The sequence below is a fragment of the Notolepis coatsorum genome, assembly GCF_963971535.1.
Source record: "Notolepis coatsorum genome assembly, chromosome: 5".
In the NCBI taxonomy this organism is placed as follows: domain Eukaryota; kingdom Metazoa; phylum Chordata; class Actinopteri; order Aulopiformes; family Paralepididae; genus Notolepis; species Notolepis coatsorum.
The window spans coordinates 22,701,749-22,724,607 of NC_140169.1; the positions used below are offsets into that span (position 1 = coordinate 22,701,749).

At 46.2% G+C, this 22,859-nt stretch overlaps 1 protein-coding gene across 1 annotated transcript in view; it reads left to right on the forward strand.

Annotated features, from left to right (window-relative positions):
* Nucleotides 1–10,832, forward strand: part of dnajc10 (DnaJ (Hsp40) homolog, subfamily C, member 10) — a 143,241-nt gene extending 132,409 nt beyond the window's left edge. The window contains 3 exon segments of the mRNA XM_084314864.1: nucleotides 372–488; nucleotides 7,410–7,517; nucleotides 9,133–10,832. Coding sequence (XP_084170990.1) covers nucleotides 372–488; nucleotides 7,410–7,517; nucleotides 9,133–9,144 — 237 coding nt within the window. The 3' untranslated portion in view covers nucleotides 9,145–10,832.
* Nucleotides 10,833–22,859: the final 12,027 nt, after the last annotated feature.

Sequence of the window (22,859 nt, forward strand, 5' to 3'; positions counted from 1 at the left end):
ACACAGACGGACGGACAGACAGACACACAAATGGATAGACAGACAGACGAACAGATAGACAGAGAGAGAGAGAGACAGACAGACAGACGGAGAGACAGACAGAGAGAGAGACAGAAACACAGATGAACGGACGGACAGATAGAGAGAGAGGCAGACAGACAGACATACAGATGGATAGACAGAGACAGACGGAGAGAGAGACATACAGAGACACAGACGGACAGACAGACAGAGAGACAGATATACAGACACACAGATGGATAGACAGACAGACGGACAGATAGACCGAGAGAGAGACAGACAGACAGAAACACAGACGGACAGAAAGATACACAGAGAAATATATGTGTGTGTGTGTGTGTCTCTCTCAGATGATGAAAGGAACAGTGAGAGCTGGTAAGGTGGACTGTCAGGCTCACTACCAGACCTGTCAATCAGCCGGAGTCTCCGCCTATCCTACCGTCCGCTTCTACCCAAACACACACCAGGTAAGACACACGCACACAACAGGTAAAACATGCACACACAAACCAGGTGAAACACATACACACAAACCAGGTGAAACATATACACACAAACCAGGTGAAACACACACACAAACCAGGTGAAACACATGCACACAAACTAGGTGAAACACACACACACACACCAGGTGAAACACACACACAAACTAGGTGAAACGCATACATAAAAACCAGGTGAAACACATAGACACACACCAGGTGAAACACACACACACAAACCAGGTGAAACACATACATAAAAACCAGGTGAAACACACACACACACACACACACCAGGTAAGACACACACACACTCATACACAAACCAGGTAAGACACACACAAACCAGGTGAATCACACACACACCAGGTAAAACACAAATTGTTGTATTTTATCAGATGCAAAAAAATATATGTATAACAATAATCACAACGGCATTATATCACCCTTCAGTTCGGAGGCGTCCGAACACCAGGTCCAGCTTTTGGCAGTGACTTTCGAAATCCCTGGCGAACACCAACACGTCGTCTAGGTAGACCAACAGGACGTCGAAGGCCAGGTCTCCTAACACCGCGGTCATCAACCGCTGGAACTTCGCCTGCGCATTGCACAGCCCGAAGGGCATACGGGTCCACTGGTAGAGGCCGAAGGGCGTCGTGACGGCCGTCTTTTCTTGGTCCTCCTCCTTCACCGCCACCTGGAAGTAGCCCGCCGTGAGGTCAAGGGAGGAGAAGACTTTGGCCTGCCCAAGGGCGTCTAGGGACTCCTCTATACGGGGTAGAGGATACGCATCTCGGTGCGTCACATTGTTTAGTCGACGGTAGTCGCAACAGAATCGCACAGAGCCGTCTTCTTGATCACTATCACTGCTGGCGACGCCCATGGGCTACAGCTCTCCACTAGGACGCCCTGGTCGACCAGGTCTTGCACGTGTCGTTTCACTTCCTGAAAGATGTGGGGCGGTATCCGGCGGTGTCGTTGTTTGATGGGGTGTGCGTAGTGAGTGAACGTGGTCGTGTAACCGTAGTCTCTGTCATCGACGGAGAACACCGTCTTGTGTTTCTCCAATACTTGGTTCAGTCGGTCCACTTGCGCCTGCGTGAGGTCTTGGAGGTTCGCTTGTACGGGCACGGCTAGCCGTCGGGTCTTCTCGTCGGCCACCGCCGGCGTCGGGTTGTCTCCGGCTTCAATCGCCGTCACCCTAAATCCTCCGTCTACTGCTTCCACGGTCACCCTCTCTTTTGGGCCGTATTTGACTGGGGCAGTGGAGTTCCGCCAGTCGGGCCCGGGGCCGGAGCACGATCTCGGCGTCGGTCGGGGTTAAGCAGTCGCACGGGCACCCTTCCATTTAGGGCGTGCGTTACCACGTTAGCCACCATTAGGCCGGGCGGCAGGTTGGCACTCTGAGTGCTCTCGAGCATCACAGGGCGCCGCATCCTCGCCGACGTCTCTCAGCGGCCCGGGACGACCATTTCACTGTGGGGGGGAATAACCACCGGGTCTCGGCCGGCCACCTTCACGTACCCCATTTTCCCCAGGGCGGTGCACCCCTGTTCTTCCTGCGCAATGGCAGTGACGACTTGGCGCAGTGCGACACTTCCGGCGTCGGAGCGACGATGACCTGAGGGGCGCATCCCCTTGATTCCCTTGAAGAGGCCGTCCACCCCGCAGAGTACGTTCATCCCCAGAAGTCCCTGGACGGCGTCTCCCGTGGGGCTGCGGAGGGGGTCGTCTTTCACTATGAACACTCATTTCCCGGGGAACGTCATCTCTAGGCACTTCACTTCCACGTAAAGGCACCCCACCACTGGGATTTCTAAGCCGTTGGCGGCCGTGAGTGTGATCCAGTTGGCGGGGGTCAGCCTCTTCTTCGGGAAGTGCCGCTTGAAATGGGTTTCAGACATGGTGGTAACTTCGGCTCCGGTGTCGAAGAGACGCCGTCTATCTGTACGTCTAGGGTGAAGCATTCCCGTGTACATCCTGAGCCCCTGGGTCCTTAGCGACCGATTTGACGGCTCCTGTCGCGACGGCGTCGATCGCCCCTCGCTAGGGCGGGCCATACTTTTTTTTTTTTGGAAAATCAATCGAGTGGGGTGTCTAAAATATGTGTTTTTTGTGGGGAATTCTTTTTCTAATCGGATAACTCCTACCTACATTGTTTTGGATTTCAAAATGGCCGATTTGACCATTTTTCACCCCTTGGCCATACATGGATGCCAACATGAATCTGAAGGAAATCCTAACATGCAAGGTGTCTAAATGATGTGTTTCTTAATGGGGAATTCAAATATGAGTTCATTTTTGGGATAGGATAACTCTAACCTACATCATTTTGGATTTCAAAATGGCCGATTTTACCATTTTTCACCCCTTGGCCATACATGGATGCCAACATGAATCTGAAGGAAATCCTAACATGCAAGGTGTCTAAATGATGTGTTTCTTAATGGGGAATTCAAATATGAGTTCATTTTTGGGATAGGATAACTCTAACCTGCATAATTTTGGATTTCAAAATGGCTGATTTTACCATTTGAACCCCTTGGCCATACATGGATGCCAACATGAATCTGAAGGAAATCTTAACATGCAAGGTGTCTAAATGATGTGTTTCTTAATGGGGAATTCAAATATGAGGTAATTTTTGGGATAGGATAAATATAACCTGCATAATTTTGGATTTCAAAATGGCTGATTTTACCATTTGAACCCATTGGTATTGTATTACAAAATTGCAAAGATAAAAAATATATGGGAAATCATTTATAATGACAAAGCCATCAAATTTATTAACAAGTGAACTGTATATAACTGGATACAACTCCAAAGATCAATAATAATAATACTAACAATAATAAATTGTATTTGTAATGCACACAAACACCTAAGTGCTAAATGTCGATCTCCTGACTTCTTGAACTTTGCCAGGTTCCAATATCTTGATTGGACTCATTCTTGGATGGCAAGATCTCCTACTGTACTGCTTTAGCCACCAACCTACAAACACAAACTTAAAGTCAACGTCAGCCATAAATAGGTGAGCTCTTTCCAGAACTACTCAGCAGAAACCTCTGTAACCATTTAAACAAACGTCTCAATGTATTGAGAAAATCCATGGGGCTCCATCAATCCTCTATCTTCTTAAATTTGATCAGGTTGCACAAGTCCTGCTTGGATTCATTATTGGACATCAGCCTCCTGCTGGTCTCCTGAGCCCTGATCCCTCCATCCCTTTTTTCTTGTGAAAAGTACTTAGCAGAGGCCTCAGTCACCATTTTAACAACCCTCTCGATGCTTTGTGTGTGGCAAGGCCAGTCGAGAACCTCCATGGGGGTGTTGATTAAGTTCTTCACCTCGGAGGTGCTTAGGGAGCAGGTGAGAGGTGGCTCTGACAAATCTTCTGACCAGCTGATTAGCCACCAATGCTGGAAGCGTCACTATTGATGTGAGGTGTTCTTCTGATCCTGACACAGGAGTCTCCCAGCTGAGTGTCTGGATCCCCCTCTCCCCTGATGGCCAGGATTCTCTCCACCCCCTCAATTCTCTCTTTTTGATCCTCAGAGCACAGCAGTGTTTGGAGGATGGCTTCACTGTGGGCATACCAAGCAGATCTTCTCACAGTTGGCATCACAACATCCAGCACCTCCTTCCTCTGAGACTTGAGGCAGTCCAGCTGAAACAGGATGTGCCTAGGCCCTTCGATCCAGGAGTGCTTGACCTTCATGTTGAAACAACATGGATAATACACTCCAATGATGAATTCCACAATGCATTGTAGATTATTCAGGTTCTTTCTTTTAAGTTGATGCTTTGACACCCAGAGCCTGAGGAGTCTGTTTGCTGTGGTGAGCCAGCGGCTGTGGTTTACCGGTCCAATCTCCAGCAGAGCCAGCCTTGCAGAAAGCACTCCATCCCTGATTGCACAGACCAGCTTATAGCCATAGTGTTGATCAGTTGAGAGATCTTGAATGATCTTCTCAGGCAGCTTGATCAGCGGAGGGCCAAGAAAGATCCTGGTGAAGTTAGGATTGATCTCCAAGTCTGTAACAGAATCAAGGAGCTGTCCTATTGGCCCAGACAATTTGTTGTCTGACAGAGTAGCCCCATCAACTTCAACAATGAGACGGCGCAGTGGAAGTTCACCAGTATGCAGGTTGCACACCAACCAGACCAGCTTTCTCCCCAGGTGCAGCTCCAGCTTCCGCATTACACCTGCCTTCACTCCAGTGTTGACATTGGTCGAGTCTCCTCCAATGGCCCACAAGGTCTTATCAGAACCTCTCTCTTTCAGCCAGGCAAACAGGACCTTAGCAATCTTCTCTGCATGGGACTCCTCTTTAGTTGCTTTCTCTGGTGTAAAGTGGAACAGATAGTTGCTGCCAGGCTCACTAGCAACACTATAGTGTTCTTCCTTGATCTTTGCAGGAAAAGATTGGTCACTGCCCTCAGCTTCCATCATCACATTGGTCATGTCAATCCGCCCATCAAAGAGGATACAGGAGATCCCCCCTCCTCCCTGCACTTCTCATCAAACTCTTCCCCCAGCTCTTGCATCAACTTTTCTTGTGCTCTCTTAACCTTGTTCTTATCAATCACTTTACTTGTGTCATCTTCTAAGATGAGTCCTGCATCAATCAGAGCTGCAGTTGCTATAGCTGCAGTTGGCCTTAGACCTATGCCATACCTTACACTAGCAAGGGCGATGTTTGGAATCTCATAATTTTTCCGTAGCTTTGCTGAAGCTGCAGGGTCAGTTTCAGGAATGAGCTCAACTTCAGGGACTGTAAGGAAGCTCTCAACATCCTTCCTGGCAACCTTGTCTGCTGCTGCAAAGCTTTCTTCTTTGCCCCTTCTCCTTTTTTCTGCCTTCTTTTCCATCCCCTGCCTTTCCAATGTTTTAAGAAGATAAGAGGATTGATGGAGCCCCATGGATTTTCTCAATACATTGAGACGTTTGTTAAAATGGTTACAGAGGTTTCTGCTGAGTAGTTCTGGAAAGAGCTCACCTATTTATGGCTGACGTTGACTTTAAGTTTGTGTTTGTAGGTTGGTGGCTAAAGCAGTACAGTAGGAGATCTTGCCATCCAAGAATGAGTCCAATCAAGATATTGGAACCTGGCAAAGTTCAAGAAGTCAGGAGATCGAGATTTAGCACTTAGGTGTTTGTGTGCATTACAAATACAATTTATTATTGTTAGTATTATTATTATTGATCTTTGGAGTTGTATCCAGTTATATACAGTTCACTTGTTAATACATTTGATGGCTTTGTCATTATAAATGATTTCCCATATATTTTTTATCTTTGCAATTTTGTAATACAATACCAATGGGTTCAAATGGTAAAATCAGCCATTTTGAAATCCAAAATTATGCAGGTTATATTTATCCTATCCCAAAAATGACCTCATATTTGAATTCCCCATTAAGAAACACATCATTTAGACACCTTGCATGTTAGGATTTCCTTCAGATACATGTTGGCATCCATGTATGGCCAAGGGGTGAAAAATGGTAAAATCTGCCATTTTGAAATCCAAAATGATGTAGGTTAGAGTTATCCTATCCCAAAAATGAACTCATATTTGAATTCCCCATTAAGAAACACATCATTTAGACACCTTGCATGTTAGGATTTCCTTCAGATTCATGTTGGCATCCATGTATGGCCAAGGGGTGAAAAATGGTCAAATCGGCCATTTTGAAATCCAAAACAATGTAGGTAGGAGTTATCCGATTAGAAAAATAATCCCATATTTGAATTCCCCACAAAAAAACACATATTTTAGACACCCCACTCGATTTTCCAAAAAAAAAAAAGTATGGCCCGCCCTAGCCCCTCGCGTTCCAGACCAATATTCCTGCGTGGCGCGGGTCTGCTCTTCTGACATCATTGGTCTCTCTTAGGGCTGACCCCTATTAATCGATTAGTCGACTAATCGGTCGAAAGGAGCCGTAGTCGACTGGCCAACCTCTTAGTCGAATATAATACGTTTTTTTTTTTTTTATCATTCTTTCCAAAAGAAAAGAGGCATAGAAGCGTGGCTAACGCTAATGGCACGCATACCAGAGGCTAACTGCCTACGAAAACAGGCACAGAGGCACTGAAAGAGGATTTCACCCATCTAATGAACATACTAGACTAGACAAAATCAAGATGTATCCATCAGTGGACCAATTGCATGCTTTTGCAGAGGACAAGAAGCCTTTAGTCGACTCCTTCAGACATTAAGCACCCCCCACAGCCCAAATGGAATAAAAAAAAAAAAAAAAAGTTTAAACATATTATACTTATTTCTTTATTTTTATTTAATTTTTTTAGGTTGACCAATAGTCGACTAACGGCAAATGTTGGCCTATCCTAGTCGACCATCTAAATCCTTAGTCGGGGACAGCCCTAGTCTCTCTACTGGTCAAGGTCAAGGAAGTAGGTTAGGATGTTGATCCTGTTCGTGACGCCAAATGTAGCAGGGTGGATTATGTTATTGTGTCTCAGTGTGGAGGAGACTTGAAGTGACTATGTTATTGTGTCTCAGTGTAGAGGAGACTTGAAGTGACTATGTTATTGTGTCTCAGTGTGGAGGAGACTTGAGGTGACTATGTTATTGTGTCTAAGTGACTATGTTATTGTGTCTCAGTGTAGAGGAGACTTGAGGTGACTGTATGTTATTGTGTCTCATTCTGTAGGAGACTTGAGGTGACTGTATGTTATTGTGTCTCAGTATGGAGGAGACTTGAGGTGACTATGTTATTGTGTCTCAGTGGAGGAGACTTGAAGTGACTATTCTGTTTGATGGACCAACCTGGTTCTCACTTGAGCTCATATGGAACTCAAAGTCTTTATAAGGTGGTTGATGTTCCCTGTCTGATTGGAATGTACTGTATCTGTGTGTATGTGTGCAACAGCGTGACCAAGTTGGGGAACCAGTGAACAGCCGTGATGCTAACATGATTGCTGACCTCATCAGACAGAGACTGCAGCAACTTTCACCACAGGCACAAAATACACTCAAGGTAAGAGAGACAGGTTAGAGAGACGGACAGACAAGTAGACAGACATACAGACACATGCTAGAGAGACAGACAGACAGATAAGTAGACAGACAGACAGGTTAGAGAGACAGACGGACAAGTAGACAGACAGACACAGGCTAGAGAGACAGACACAGGCTAGAAAGACAGATAGACAAGTAGACAGACAGACATGTTAGAGAGACACAGACATGTTAGAGAGACAGACATATAGACAAGTAGACAAACAGGCAGATGGGTTAGAGAGGTAGACAGCTTGACAGATGGGTTAGAGAGACAGACAGACAAGTAGACAGACATACAGACATGTTAGAGAGACAGACAGACAAGTAGACAGACATACAGACATGTTAGAGAGACAGACAGACAAGTAGACAGACATACAGACATGTTAGAGAGACAGACAGACAAGTAGACGGACAGGCTAGAGAGAGATAGACAAGTAGACAGACTGATGGATGGGTTAGAGCAGGGGTTCCCAAACTTTTAGGGCCGGGGCCCAGAAAATAAGGCGTCAGAGAGCCGCGGCCCAATGCACATCGTCTGGCCTTTTTTTTTTTTTTTTTGCCAGGCGACCGATTTTTTAAGCCAAATATCACTTCAATCCTATTAAGTTAGTTCAAGTTAGTTATTCATTTATATGTGCTATTTATGAGAGGGCTAACTTGTTGCAAAATAATAATGATAATAATAATAGCCTCATTAAAATACTATTGTTGCTTCGGTTGTTTTCAGCGTTTTATGTGCATAATCTGTTATTTAGTTTGAAATGTTCGTTGAAATAAGTAGATTTTTCGTTTTTGTTTATTTATTAAGTTAATATAAAACCATATAGTCACATTTTAGAATACAATAGAATAGAATTTTAGAATACAACTAGAAACACTGTCCTGGCCTGCTTCTAAGTTCAGTGACCTGACAAAAAAAATAAAAAAAATAAAAATAAAAAATAAAAATAAATTAAATTTTTTTAATTTTTTTTTATTTTTTTTTTATTTTTTTTAAATCATCTCGCGGCCCATCCGTGGCTGCTCGCGGCCCACCTTTGGGTCGCGACCCCGACTTTGGGAACCACTGGGTTAGAGAGACAGACAGACAGGCTAGAGAGAGATAGACAAGTAGACAGACTGACGGATGGGTTAGAGAGACAGACAGACAGGCTAGAGAGATGGATAGACAAGTAGACGGACAAGTAGATAGACACACACGGACAAAGTGTTTATTTCTGAAATTGTGTTAGTAGAAGTTGTAATGTATTCTTTCTCTCCCTCTTTCTCTCGGTCTCTCTCTATCTGTCTCTCTCTGTCTATCTGTATCTCACACTCTGTCACTCTCTGTCTGTCTATCTCTCTCTGTCTATCTGTATGTGTCTGTCTCTGTCTCTATCTCTGTATCTATGTGTGTCTCTGTTTCTCTCTGTTTCTCTCTGTGTGTGTGTGTGTGTGTGTGTGTGTGTGTGTGTGTGTGTGTGTGTGTGTGTGTGTGTGTGTGTGTGTGTGTGTGTGTGTGTGTGTGTGTGTGTGTGTGTGTGTGTGTGTGTGTGTGTGTGTGTGTTGTGCGTGCGTGCGTGCGTGCCTCTCTCTGTCTCTCTTTCCAGGATGAGCTATGACGACAGGGAATCTCATTGGACTGGAATTGGACAAAGCAGAAATCTGATGTGTGAAATGAAGACAACTACAGACAGACAGATACACACACACACACACACACACACACACACACACACACACACACACACACACACACACACACACACACACAGCGATGATTAAAGGTATTTACTATGATAGCAGATGTTTGAGAATAAAACAACAGGTTTACACACATAGTCGAAGAGAATGTTACTGTATAGAAAACGTGTTACTGAAAACTTGAGAGACTCATTGAAATAGACATACACAGACAGTCATTTAGACAGACAGATAGTGAGACGGACAGATGGAGAGACAGACGGGTGTGTGTATATGATGGCGTAACGTTTTTGCTCAGATGACATCTCCAGAACATTGTTGCCAGGGTAAGGGTTAACATTGTGTGTTCTGCCTATTTGCATTCTAATGGTAATGTTGTTTGTGTTGCGTACCGATAAGATTTAGTCCCAGCGACCCATCTGATAAGATTACATTTCAATGTATCAAATGGACTCCTCTGAAAACACTTACCTCTTGGATGAGCTGTTGGAAATGGCCACCAGGTGGTGCTGTCGGACAAGAGACAAAATAAGACAGGTGTGTTTTCATCCAGCTAGTAAACAATTTGGGTCATCAGTCATCTTGCCTACATCCTAAGCTATGTCTAGCTATCTTTTTTGTTAAGATCATCAGAATAAATCACAGATAATCAAAACAATTATGGCTCCGCTTTTAATGTTTAGAATCTGTACCCGATTTCATAATTTGGAAAGTTTGATAAAAGAGATGCTGATTCAGAACATTGAAGGAGTTAATGTGCTAACTAAGCATTTTCGGAAACCAAACCAATATAAATTGACATGTCTCGCATAAAACCAGCAAAAGCAAATTATGGTCTGATAAGTAGGATGTATTACATCTGGTGGAGAGATGTGGAACCTGACCTCAGAATAGTCATTCCCTCATTGGGCTTAACTTATTCAACATTGTTCTGGGGACCCCTGCTTTACTTGGGCTAGCTTGAAGATGCTCCAAAGATCTGAACTCTGTTTTGCACAAAAACATTTTGCTAAATAAAATAAACGTGTTTTGTATTAACCTCCATGTCTTTATCTGTATCTATATCTCTTTCTTTCTCCCTTTCTCCCTCTGATTGATAAAGCACACATTGAACATGTTACAAGTTATAGTTTGTTTTTGAGAACGACCTTAACACTTTGAGCGCCACTCATGGCTAATCTCGGGTTTACGATTGTGACGTTGAAAGCCACGTCACGGCTTTTCTCTGATTTTTTTTATTTTATTTTTTTTAGCGATCTGAAATCATATTGCATCACGCGAGCCTACCGTTGGAGATCCAGGGGCCGCCGGTGATCAGATGTGAAAAAAGCGCCCCCTATCGTCTCCCAGATGGTAAATCACCCTTTTGGAATGGACTCAATGAAAATGGATGGGGAAAAAAAATGTCCAGTCCACATTTTCCAGTCCACTGATGCAGCCGGAGTTACCAGAGTTCATTCTGGAGCCTCTGAGCCGCGGCGATCATGGGTTATACTTAGGGGTGCACCGATATGCAAATTTGCCGCCGATACCGATACCGATTGTTCAACTAACACAATCGGCCGATACCGATACCGATATTAGTGGCCAAAAGAAAATTAAAAAAAAAAATTTAATTTTTTTTTTTTTTTTTAAACTACTGTATATGTGCACGCGCGCCCTTTTGGTGGTGCGTGACATGAAAAGGCTAATGGCGGTGCTATGGTGTTATTTTACTAATAAATATAATCTGTTTCTGAGCATAATTCTCATTTTGTTCTTTCGTGTGGTGAAGTATTTTATTTGTTGCAATTTGAGTAAAATGACTGGAGTTACCAACATTTTCGTTAATAACTGCTGCTTATTGTTGATATAGCTGGTTAATTGTTGTGTGCTCGCTAAGGCGAGGATAATGTTTACTTGTATTGTATGACTCATGAGCATTATAAAATAAAACACATGGCATGGTGAATACAGGTGCAGCTCAATAAATTAGAATATCGTGGAAAAGTCAGTATATTTCACTGTATTATTGATGCAGTCATTTGTGCACTGCAAAAGGAGCCCTAACCAAGTGTACTGAGTGAACATACATGAACATACTTAGTTTTCAGAAGGCCGACATTTCTATAGTATATACAAAAGAAAAATACATCTATTTTATTTTTAATTTTTTTATTGATGAGTGATTTTGGGCTTTCATGAGCTGTAAGACATAATCATCCAAATTCAAACAAATGAAGGCTAGTTGAAATATTTCACTTTGTGTGTAATGAATCTAATCTACGAGAGTTTCGCTTTTTGAATTTAAATACTGAAATAAAATAACATTTCCACGATATTCTAATTTATTGAGCTGCACCTGTAAATCCATAAACATTTCTTGATGTTTCCTTTTTTGTAAGTAAGTAAAGAGGCCTATGTTCATATCGGTGCGCACAATTTGTAACACAAGACGTGTAGTAATATTTTATTTATTCATTGCATTATTATTATTATTATTTAATTTGTTGCCATGCCTAAAATAATAGCAGAATTCAGTGTTTCTCGTCAGGCGCAAAAAGGAACATCATCTCAGCTGTGAGTGTGCGCACGCTTCTCAAGGCCGCAAAAAGGAACTTTAAGGAAGTAAAGAACATAATCTTTCATCAGAAAAATCAAGGCAGCTCTCTGAATGTAACGTTATTTATATTTCAACGAAAGAAAAGCGGGGGTGTCTGAAATATCTACGGTACCGTGCTGTTTTTCTTGTACACAAAACAAATACGAAGACAATGTCGGCTGTATGGGCTCATTTCACGGTGTCAGAAAGAGAAAACGGACGCTATGCTAATTGCAACAAATGCTCCGTTGATGTTTCAAGGGGAGGCACCTCAACCAGGGATTTTAATACATCAAATCTGATCAACCATTTAAAATCAAGGCACGTGGAAGATTACAATGAGTATATGAAAGCCACATCGGCACTGGCTACTACGAAAGTGCAACGCAAGTCCTCGACCTCGACTCAGTCTCTGTTAACACACGCATTCGAGCGCAGCCAAAAGTTAGATAGGGACAGTGCCAAAGCTAAAGGTATCACTAAGAAGGTGATGGAGTTTATCGCACTAGATGACCAACCCTTCTCCGTTGTGGAAGACGTGGGGTTTCGGAGGCTGGTGGAGTACATTGAGCCCCGGTACACACTGCCAAGTCGGCGCTATTTCGCTGACGTCTGTCTACCCGACATCTACAATGTTGTGGCCACACACATTCACGAGCTACTGATGTGCACGCCATTAGCTTCACAACTGATATATGGAGTTCCGATGTCAGTCCCATGAGCATGCTTAGCCTCACCGCCCAATGGGTAGACAAAGATTTCAAATTGGTCAAAGTGGTGTTGCATTCGCAGGAGTTTACAGGGTCCCACACAGCAACAGCAATCTCCGCAGCATTCGATAAGATGTTTGCCACGTGGAAAATCGACAAATCACAGGTGCATGTTGTCGTGAGAGATAATGCCAAGAATATGTCTAAAGCGATGAAGGACAGTGGACTCACCAGTTTTGGGTGCATGGCACATACTCTCCAGCTGGCAGTCCACGAGGCGGTACTGAGTCAGAGGAGCATCGCGGATGTGGTCGCAATAGGCAGAAAAATAGTCGGTCACTTTAAGCATTCCCCACTCGCGTACTCACGCCTACATGCCCTGCAGAAGACAGGCCAGTTGGGTCCAATAAAACGGCTCCAGCAAGATGTTTCCACGCGCTGGAACAGTACTTTTTATATGCTGCAAAGCCTTCTAGAACAGAAGCGCACACTCGCTGCATATTCCGCAGATTATGACCTCCCCGCAACTATCAATGCGCACCAGTGGGGATTGGTTGAAAACGTCCTCACACTTCTCTCTCCGTTTGAACAACTGACAAGAGAAATTAGCGCATCTGAGGCGTCGGCTGCTGACGTCATTCCATCCGTGAGGGCCCTGAGACGCCTTCTGAGCAAGGACGTTGACACAGACCATGGTGTCAAAACCACAAAGACCACACTGCTAGAGGCTATAAATAAACGCTTCGATCAAATAGAGTTTGACCCCATCTACAGTATTGCAACCGTACTGGATCCTAGATATAAGGACCGCTACTTTGATGGGGATGCAAAACGACGTGTATTAGTAGACCTAATTCATGCAATGCCTGGTGATGACGAAGCGCATAATGCAGAGGCAGCTGGTGGCCCACAGCAGAAAGGGCTAGCCTGGCCTTGCAGACAGCAGTGTGGGATGGACTCTCTACCACTAGCCTTGCAGACAGCAGTGTGGGATGGACTCTCTACCACTAGCCTGGCCTTGCAGACAGCAGTGTGGGATGGACTCTCTACCACTAGCCTTGAAGACAGCAGTGTGGGATGGACTCTCTACCACTAGCCTGGCCTTGAACTGTACACTGTACATTGGAATATTGACAAAGCCATACTTGGTAATTTACTGTACATTGGAGGGGGTTGGGTTAGGACATTTGCAGGGGCCAGCATGTTAGGGTTAGTATGTAGTGCATAATGTTATGGTTAGTATGTAGTGCATAATGTTAGGGTTAGTATGTAGTGCATAATGTTAGGGTTAGTATGTAGTGCATACTGTTAGGGTTAGTATGTAATGCATAATGTTAGGGTTAGTATGTAGTGCATAGTTAGGGTTAGTATGTAGTGCATAATGTTAGGGTTAGTATGTAGTGCATACTGTTAGGGTTAGTATGTAGTGCATACTGTTAGGGTTAGTATGTAGTGCATAATGTTTTTTTTTTAATCAAATTTTTATTTTTTTGTATTATTATTTACATGAAACAAGACAACACATTAATCACAATCACAATACACAGAACATCACAGGAAAATAACAAAAACAATAATAATACAGAAATAACAATTTATAAATTATAAAGACAAAAATAAAAGAAAACAGAGTTCAACCTTTTTAAATTTTAAATTCAAGGGGTACTATCTAATAAATGGCCTTTCCCAGTATCCAGCCCCGATTCCCGGCCGTGTGGCCCTATATTAATAAAACGTACATCTCTAATTCACAACAAGGCCCACTCTTCCAATTCACCTCACAGCATTCACCCTCACCGAGCTGAGTTATCACAAAATGTGCATATCAGTGATGTCAGAGATCTCCCAGCTGCATAACAATGTGGCAGATGCCACCGGGTCACACAGTGGTTGGAGCCCCGCCTCAAAACGGCCTAAGGTTCTGAGGTAGAAAAACACCACTTTTGAGAACACGACTCGAAAACAGAGCAATGAACCTTCATGAAAAACAAAAACCTACAGAGGTGTTCCATAGACTCACAGGAACCGTGTAAAAGTGACCAAATAGTGAAGAAATAGCTAAATAGCTGCCCCCCAATAAAATCCCCAGTTAAATTCAAGAGGACATCACAAAAGACAAGACAGACAAGCCATTTCCTCCTCCCCCTCCCACGAGACCGCCGGACTCCCCCGAACAAGCACCCCAACCCCGCTCAGCCGCACACGGCGGTCCTGACCTTTCTCAGCTGCTGCGAACCACAGGTCAATCCCAGCCTGCCCCACCCCAATCACCCGCGCCGTGGATATCTCAAGATAAATCACATCCAACAGTGTTAGGGACCAGTTAATCACTGTGAGCTTCTCAGGCTCCTTCCATCTCAATGCTATTAGCTTCTTCGCTGCTGTGGCGCCCGCTAGGACAACCCTTTTCAGTTGTACGGACGCGGATAGTGTTGTTATATTGTTCAGGAGTAGCGTAACAGCTGTGAATGGGATAGTTAAGCCACACAGATCTGAAAGTTTGTCCGTTATTGACCTCCAGAAGCGGGCCACTGGTGGGCAATCCCAATACATATGCATATAAGTGCCAGTGGCCTTTTGAGGGCACAAAGTGCACCGAGAGTCGGTTATCAGTCCCATAGCAAATAGCTTCCTAGGTGTAAGATAGGTCCTATGAATATAATTAAAATTAATTTGCTGGTGATTGGGGTTGCGGGAAGACAATGCCACATTTGCCCAAACATCATCCCAGTCAAACTCGGGGTCCAACTCCGGGATATCCACACGCCAGATTGTATCCAATGATACATTTTTATACGTGGATTGAATTAAGAGCGTATACAAGTCTGAGACAAACCCTCTGGAGGTCGTCCTGTCCACTATGAGCTTGAGGAAGGGGTGTGGGTGCAAAGCTTGAGCCCACGGCACGCCATGCGCCCTCAGCGCTGACCTTAGTTGAAGGTAAAGAAAGAAGGACTCGCCGGGAAGATCATGAAATTCTCTTAAGTCCTGAAACGCACTGAGGCCGTTCTTATCATAAATATCCTCCAGAGTATGAACTCCCCTCCTTTGCCATTGAGGAATATTAACCGGCTTGTGCCCAACAAGTAATTGCTGGTTATTAAAAATTGGAGAGTCCAGGTGCCATGGGCAGGGGCATTAACCCCACACGACTTCTGTACATTACGCCACGTTTGGATCACGTGAGTTATGATCGGTCCATACCTCAGTCGGCATTTCGAAATAGGGACAGTGGAGTACACCACATCCTGCAATCTTAGCGGTGAGACCGCCGCCGCTTCTAAGGAGCGCCAAGATACAGCATCTACAGGGTCTAGCCAGCACATCAGAGGTCTCAGTGAAAAGGACCAGAAATAAAGCTTAAAATCAGGGATTGCGAGGCCCCCATCTTGTTTTCTACGTTGAGTAGTAGCTCTTTTGATTCTCGGGCGTTTGTTATTCCAGATAAACTTAGATACCATTTATTACGTAAACATTGACTACAAGAAGGCTCATTAACTTGTCAATGTTACACAATAAGGAGACGGCAGCCAAAGTATCTAAATAAAGAATATTTTTATTAATAGTTACCATGGTTTTCGTAACTGAAATGAACATCAAATAATAGACAGACAAACACAGGACTATACAGACAGGTTCAGCACCAGACGGAAGGGATGACAGACTACTTATACAATGACGAGACAACACACACCTGGAGTAATGGTAATTGGGTACACCTGGGGGGGAAAACAATAGGGACTCCACACCATGACAGAGGACTACATCTAGACATGACAACTCACATTAGGAGCGCCTGATCAGGGCACAAACATACCCCCACATAACACCCCCCCCCCCTCAAATTTATGGCCATAACCCCAAAGTGAAATGGGGAAATGGACATAAACAAGAAAAACCGCACCTAAATAGCTAAAGGGGAAGAAAAAAATAAAATAAAAATATAGCGGTTGATAAGTGGGGAACCCTGCTGTAAACAAGACGAAAAGTCGCCCTCCGGTCCGCATCCCCCCAACAACCGTGCATATTGAGCAGCCCCGCATTGCACCCTGCAATTCATCAATAAAGTCCCCGATCAACCAGGTAAGGAGAATGGACAGCCTCAGCCTTACTCCTCATCACTCCCGACTCCTGGAACACAGAGAAAAATCAACAAAAAGCAAAAACAAAACAACAACAGAAACACTTCTCACACAACCCCCCCCCCCCCCCCCCCCCAGCAACACAGCACAAAACCCACACCCCACCACTGACTACAGCCGTGACAACGCGTCGGCCAACACATTGTCCTTGCCCTTGACATGCACCACCTCCACATCAAAGGCTTGCAGGAAGAGGCTCCAGCGCATCAGCCGCTGGTTCGAATTCTGCATTCTGCCTATAAAGACCAATGGGTTGTGGTCCATGTAAATTTTAACAGGTGACTGAGAGGAGCCAACATACACCTCAAAATGGGAGAGGGCCAGAATCAAAGCCAATGCCTCCTTCTCGATGGTCGAGTAACGCCTCTGGTGTATATTAAACTTCCTGGAGAAGTACGACACCGGGTGCTCAATACCTCCGTCATCATCCTGCAAGAGCACTGCGCCAGCGCCCAACTCGCTAGCATCCACCGCCAATTTAAAAGGCCTTGTGAACACAAGCGCCGCAAGGACAGGAGCACTGACCAGAATGGACTTCAACTGTTGAAACGCGAAGGAACACCTAGGCGTCCACTGAAACGGGATCTTCGGGCTCAATAGATCTGTAAGGGGAGAGGCTACCGCCGAAAAGTTCCTACAAAACCCCCTATAATACCCCGTCATCCCCAGAAAGCACCGGAGATCCCGACGTGTAGCTGGCTCTGGGAAACCAAGTATAGCCTCCACCTTAGAATGGACAGGGCGGACCTCCCCCCGCCCCACTACCTTGCCAAGATAGGTGACGGTCGCCCTGCCAAACTCGCACTTGGCCAGATTCAGTGTCAAGTTTGCCCCAACAAGCCGTCCAAACACCTCCCGCAACCTAGCTATGTGCCCCTCCCAATCGTCAGAGTAAATGACGAGGTCGTCGAGGTAGGCCGCACAACAAGCCACTCCCGACAGCACCTGGTTGACCAACCTCTGGAAGGTCGCAGGCGCGTTGCGCATCCCAAACGGCATCACCGTGTATTGCAGGAAACTGTCAGGTGTCACGAATGCAGAAATCAGTTTAGCCCGGTTCGTAAGTGGCACCTGCCAGTACCCTTTTAGCAAATCCAACTTAGTTACAAAAGACGCGCCCCCCACCCTGTCAACACAGTCCTCCATCCTGGGCAACGGGAAACTATCTGGTCTAGTCACATTATTTACCCGACGAAAATCAGTGCAAAATCTATCCGTTTTATCAGATTTATCCACCAACAAGCACGGCGAACTCCACGGGCTGAAGCTGGGCTCCGCGATGCCATTAGCGAGCATATACTCCACCTCTTTTTGCAATCGTGCGCGTTTGTGTGGATTCACGCGATACGCGTGCTGTTTAATGGGCACTGCCTCCCCCACATCAATGTCATGATACAAGACACTCGTGCGCGAAGGGATATCCGAGAAAAGTTCGCTGTGAGTCCCAACCAGGCCCATGATATCCGCTTGCTGTAGCTCTGACAAATGGCCCAGCCGACAGCCAAGAGTGACCACAGACTCTGTGTTTGTAAGACGGCCCTCCACAACCGCTTTAGACGGGATAATCACGTCATCCTCCAGCCCACCAACATCGCCTGCAAGAAAGAGACTGTCATTACTCATATTGACACTAGATGGGGCCAACACACAAGCCGACACCGGCGTAGCGGCCACCACAGTACTGGCCACAGGCCCCCTTGTATGAAACGGCTTAATCATATTAATATGACACAGGCGGGTCTTCCGCCCACGATCCGGTGTCTCAATAAGGTAATTCAGCTCCCCTACCTTTTCCCTAACCCGATACGGTCCACTAAATCGAGCCTGTAGACTGGACCCTGTTACCGGAAGTAACACCAAGACCCTCTCCCCTGGCACAAACGCCCTATCCCGAGCCTTCCTATCATACCACCCCTTCATCCGTTTTTGTGTGTCAATCAGATTTATTCTCGCCAGATCACATGCCCTCTTCAGCTTTTCCCTAAAGCCACAGACATAGTCCAATAGGTTTTTCGGCTCACTCTCCCCCAACCACTTCTCCCTCAATAACCTGAGCGGCCCCCTCACAGAGTGTGCAAACACCAACTCCGCAGGGCTGAAACCCAAAGATTCCTGTACCACTTCCCTTGCGGCAAACAACATCAAATGAACCCCCTCATCCCAATCATCCTCTGTATCACGACAGAACGCCCGAAGCATAGTCTTCAACGTAGAGTGGAATCTTTCTAACGCCCCCTGTGACTCCGGTTGGTATGGACTAGAGAAGCTATGTGATATATCCAGCTGTTTCAAAACCTGCGAGAAGATACGAGACAAGAAATTCGTCCCCTGATCGGATTGGATGACGCGAGGTAAACCGAACACAGAGAAAAACCTCACCAAAGCCTGTGACACCGTCTTGGCCGTTATCCGTTTCAACGGAATCGCTTCAGGGAAACGTGTGTTGGCACACATAATGGTCAAAAGAAAACTATTACCTGCCTTCGTTCTAGGGAGCGGTCCCACACAGTCAATAATAACCCTCTCAAAGGGTTCCCCCACTTCCGGGATAGGATAGAGCGGCGTCCGTGGAATGACGTTGTTGGGTTTCCCCACTATTTGACACGTAGAACACCCCCTGCAGTGCTGCGCCACATCCCGTTTTAACCCTGGCCAAAAAAAATTACGCAGCACCCTATCGAACGTCTTGTTGACCCCCAAATGCCCTGCGAACCTATGATCATGAGCCAAACAAAAGATATCATGACGGTACTTGAACGGAACCACAACCTGCGTCACCACATTCCAATCATTCCCCAATGACGCATCCGGATCAGGGGACCATTTACGCAGCAACACCCCGTCTCCCAGGACATAACAGCTTTTAAGACCCTTACTCTCTCCTTCCCCCACAGCGGACGCAAAAAGCCCCGACAGGCTTGAATCTCTACCCTGTTCTGCGATAAGTTCCTCACGAGCTAAAGAGAACTCAGCCGCGCTACTGGCAACTTCAGCCGAGGAAGTAGTGTTCAGGAACGAACCGGCTGAAACAGAAGAAACAGCGTCATCCGACACAAGTTGGTCAACTGTAGGGGCAAGCTGCGACAATAACAACGAGCCAGGCTGCCCCTGGAGCACCCCCTCCCTCCCAGGCTCGTCGCCGGCAGCCGCTACTACTGTATCGAACCGAGCTCTAACAACCATGGCTCGCGTCACCGCACATGAAGAGAACACCCTCGGATACGCCTCTGCCAGGATGTCTACCGCCCCAGACTGTGCTGGCACACAAGTCACGTCTGCCTTCACGAGGACCTTACCCCCTGCCAAATCGTTCCCAAGGATTAGTGACACCCCCGCAACCGGGAAGCAACTTTCTACCCCAATGACGACCGGGCCCGACACCAATTCAGATGTCAGGTGGACAATGTGAAGCGGGACCTTCATCACATGCATCCCAAAAGACCTAACTGTTATCCCCGCATCCACCTCTGTACTACTGTCGAAAGGCAACACATCCCCCCGAATAAATGACTGGGATGCAGCCGTGTCCCTTAATATGGTCACAGGAACCCTCACCCCATCGCTAGATAAGGATACAAACCCCCCGCTGATAAACGGTAGGTAAGCTTTAATATCCTCACCCCTTTTGTCATACTCAACCGATGTGCGTGTGGGTGCCATCACCAACGAAATCTGCTTACTGGGACGAGTAAGGGCAAAACAATTCTCTTTTATATGACCTCGTTTTCCACAGTTATAGCACTCGCGTGTCTCAGACCTCGCGCCCCGCTCAACCGCCTCGCCCCCACTGATACCACCCATGCCCACAGTCTTGTCGCCGAAGCCCCACCTCGGCTTACTCTCCACATTGCGTACAGGGTAACATGGCGTAAAGAGTGTCTTGTGCGTCAGCACAAACTCGTCCGCCAGGCTCGCAGCCACCGAACACTCAGTCACCCTATGCTCGTTCATGTACATAGCAACATTATCGGGCAAACAATACGACTTGAACTCCTCAAGGAGCACGAGCTCACGCATCTTAACCAGGGTGTCCACCTTCTCCGACGCGCACCACCGGTCAAACAACAGCTCCTTCTCGTACGCAAACTCCACATAAGTCTGCAAGCTGCCCTTTCTCAGAGCCCTGAACCGCTGCCTGTACGCCTCAGGCACCAGCTCATACGCCCTGAGAATCGCAGCTTTGACCGCCCCGTAGTCTTGGGTATTCGGGCACAGGGACGCATACACATGTTGGGCTTTTCCCGTAAGGACACTCTGGAGCAGCAACGTCCAGTGTTCGGCCGGCCATTTCAGTGTTGTGGCCACAGTTTCAAACATGGAAAAATATTTATCCACATCTTTCTCCAGAAACTGCGGCACGAGACGGAGATATTTGGCCACGTCGAACCTATCCTCAACGTGTGGGCGCACCTCTGCCCCAAGCCTCCTGAGTTCGAGCGTGCGCGCGTGAGTGCGCTCCGCCTCAGCTTGGTCACGGTCAACACGCTCTAACTCGCGCGCATGCACACGCGCCGCCTCTGCCTGCTTCAGCTGTTCAAACTTAAGCTCCAACTCCAACTTACGCAGCCCCAGAGAGCCATCAGAGACTTGGTCTAACTCCTCCTCCTCGATATCGTCATGCACCACCTCTTGGGTGGTCAGAGCCTCTACCAATACCCCCCGCTGCTGTGCTTTCCTACCCGGGGCCAGCTTAACCCCATAATGGTCCGCTATTCCCGCCAGCTCATCCTTCGTGCACACGCCTAACAACCCCACTGACGGCCTACGCACAAAGTCTGCCACTGTCACTGGCATTTCTGAACAGGGAAGAAACAGGGAAGGAGAAAACGAGAGATACCTACAACCACCATATATCAAAACAAACGAAAACAATCAACCCCTAAATAACCACAACAAAAAAAAAGAAAAACGGCTTCACCCTATGCGTCTGTATAGTCCTGGTCCCTACCTACTTCGGCCACCGCTCCACTACCAACCCTGGTACAACCCTGTGCGATATATATACAAGCGCTGGCATGACCGCTTAACGCCTCCACACCTAGAGGTATTCGCAAATCAACCACTGTCGTGTGTCAAAAAAAAACCAAACCCATCCCCAAACGTTCTCAACCCTCACTATAGTACCCCTATATAAGTAACCACTATACACATGCCGGCCTAGGAGGAGCCTGACAGGGTCCTTCTAATACCCCGACCGCATGTGGTGTGTCCCCAGGCGATGGAAGGTACCATATATAAAATGGTCCAACTGCCCTAGCTGGTTGAGAACGCTCCCTATTGGAGAAGTATTTGCCAAGGGGGTCTAAAACATGGGTCACACACACGACAATGCCAACTATACCTCACAGTGTGGATCAAGCCGAGCGGCCATCACCAAATGCCTGCTCTGAGTCGTTTGGCCGAGCCCCCATATTACGTAAACATTTACTACAAGAAGGCTCATTAACTTGTCAATGTTACACAATAAGGAGACGGCAGCCAAAGTATCTAAATAAAGAATATTTTAATTAATAGTTACCATGGTTTTCGTAACTGAAATGAACATCAAATAATAGACAGACAAACACAGGACTATACAGACAGGATCAGCACCAGACGGAAGGGATGACAGACTACTTATACACAAGGGAATGACGAGACAACACACACCTGGGGTAATGGTAATTGGGTACACCTGGGGGGGAAAACAATAGGGACTCCACACCATGACAGAGGACTACATCTAGACATGACAACTCACATTAGGAGCGCCTGATCAGGGCACAAACATACCCCCACATAACACCATCGATTGTACCTTGCGCCAGTGGTCTATTGGAGGGGGCAGGGGGAGCATTGAGCTAACAAATTGTATCCTAGGCAGGACGTTCATTTTGATTATGGAAGCCCGGGCTTGTAAGGAGTTAGGAAGGGACGACCATCTGTCTAGATCCTGGTGTATTTTATCATAAGTACCCGTGAAGTTGTACTTAGTAGTTTGACTCAGCATGGGGAATATCTCTATGCCTAAGTATTTAAAATGTTCCACTATGGGGATATCAGCTGGTAGTCGCACCGCCTTGGCCAGCTCATTAAGAGGTAGGCAGGCTGATTTGTTCCAGTTAATCTTAAAGCCTGACAATTTACCAAAGTCGTCGATTATTCCCAGTAATTTTGTGGCCGACCGGGAAGGGTCGTCCATAAAAATCAGTAGGTCATCC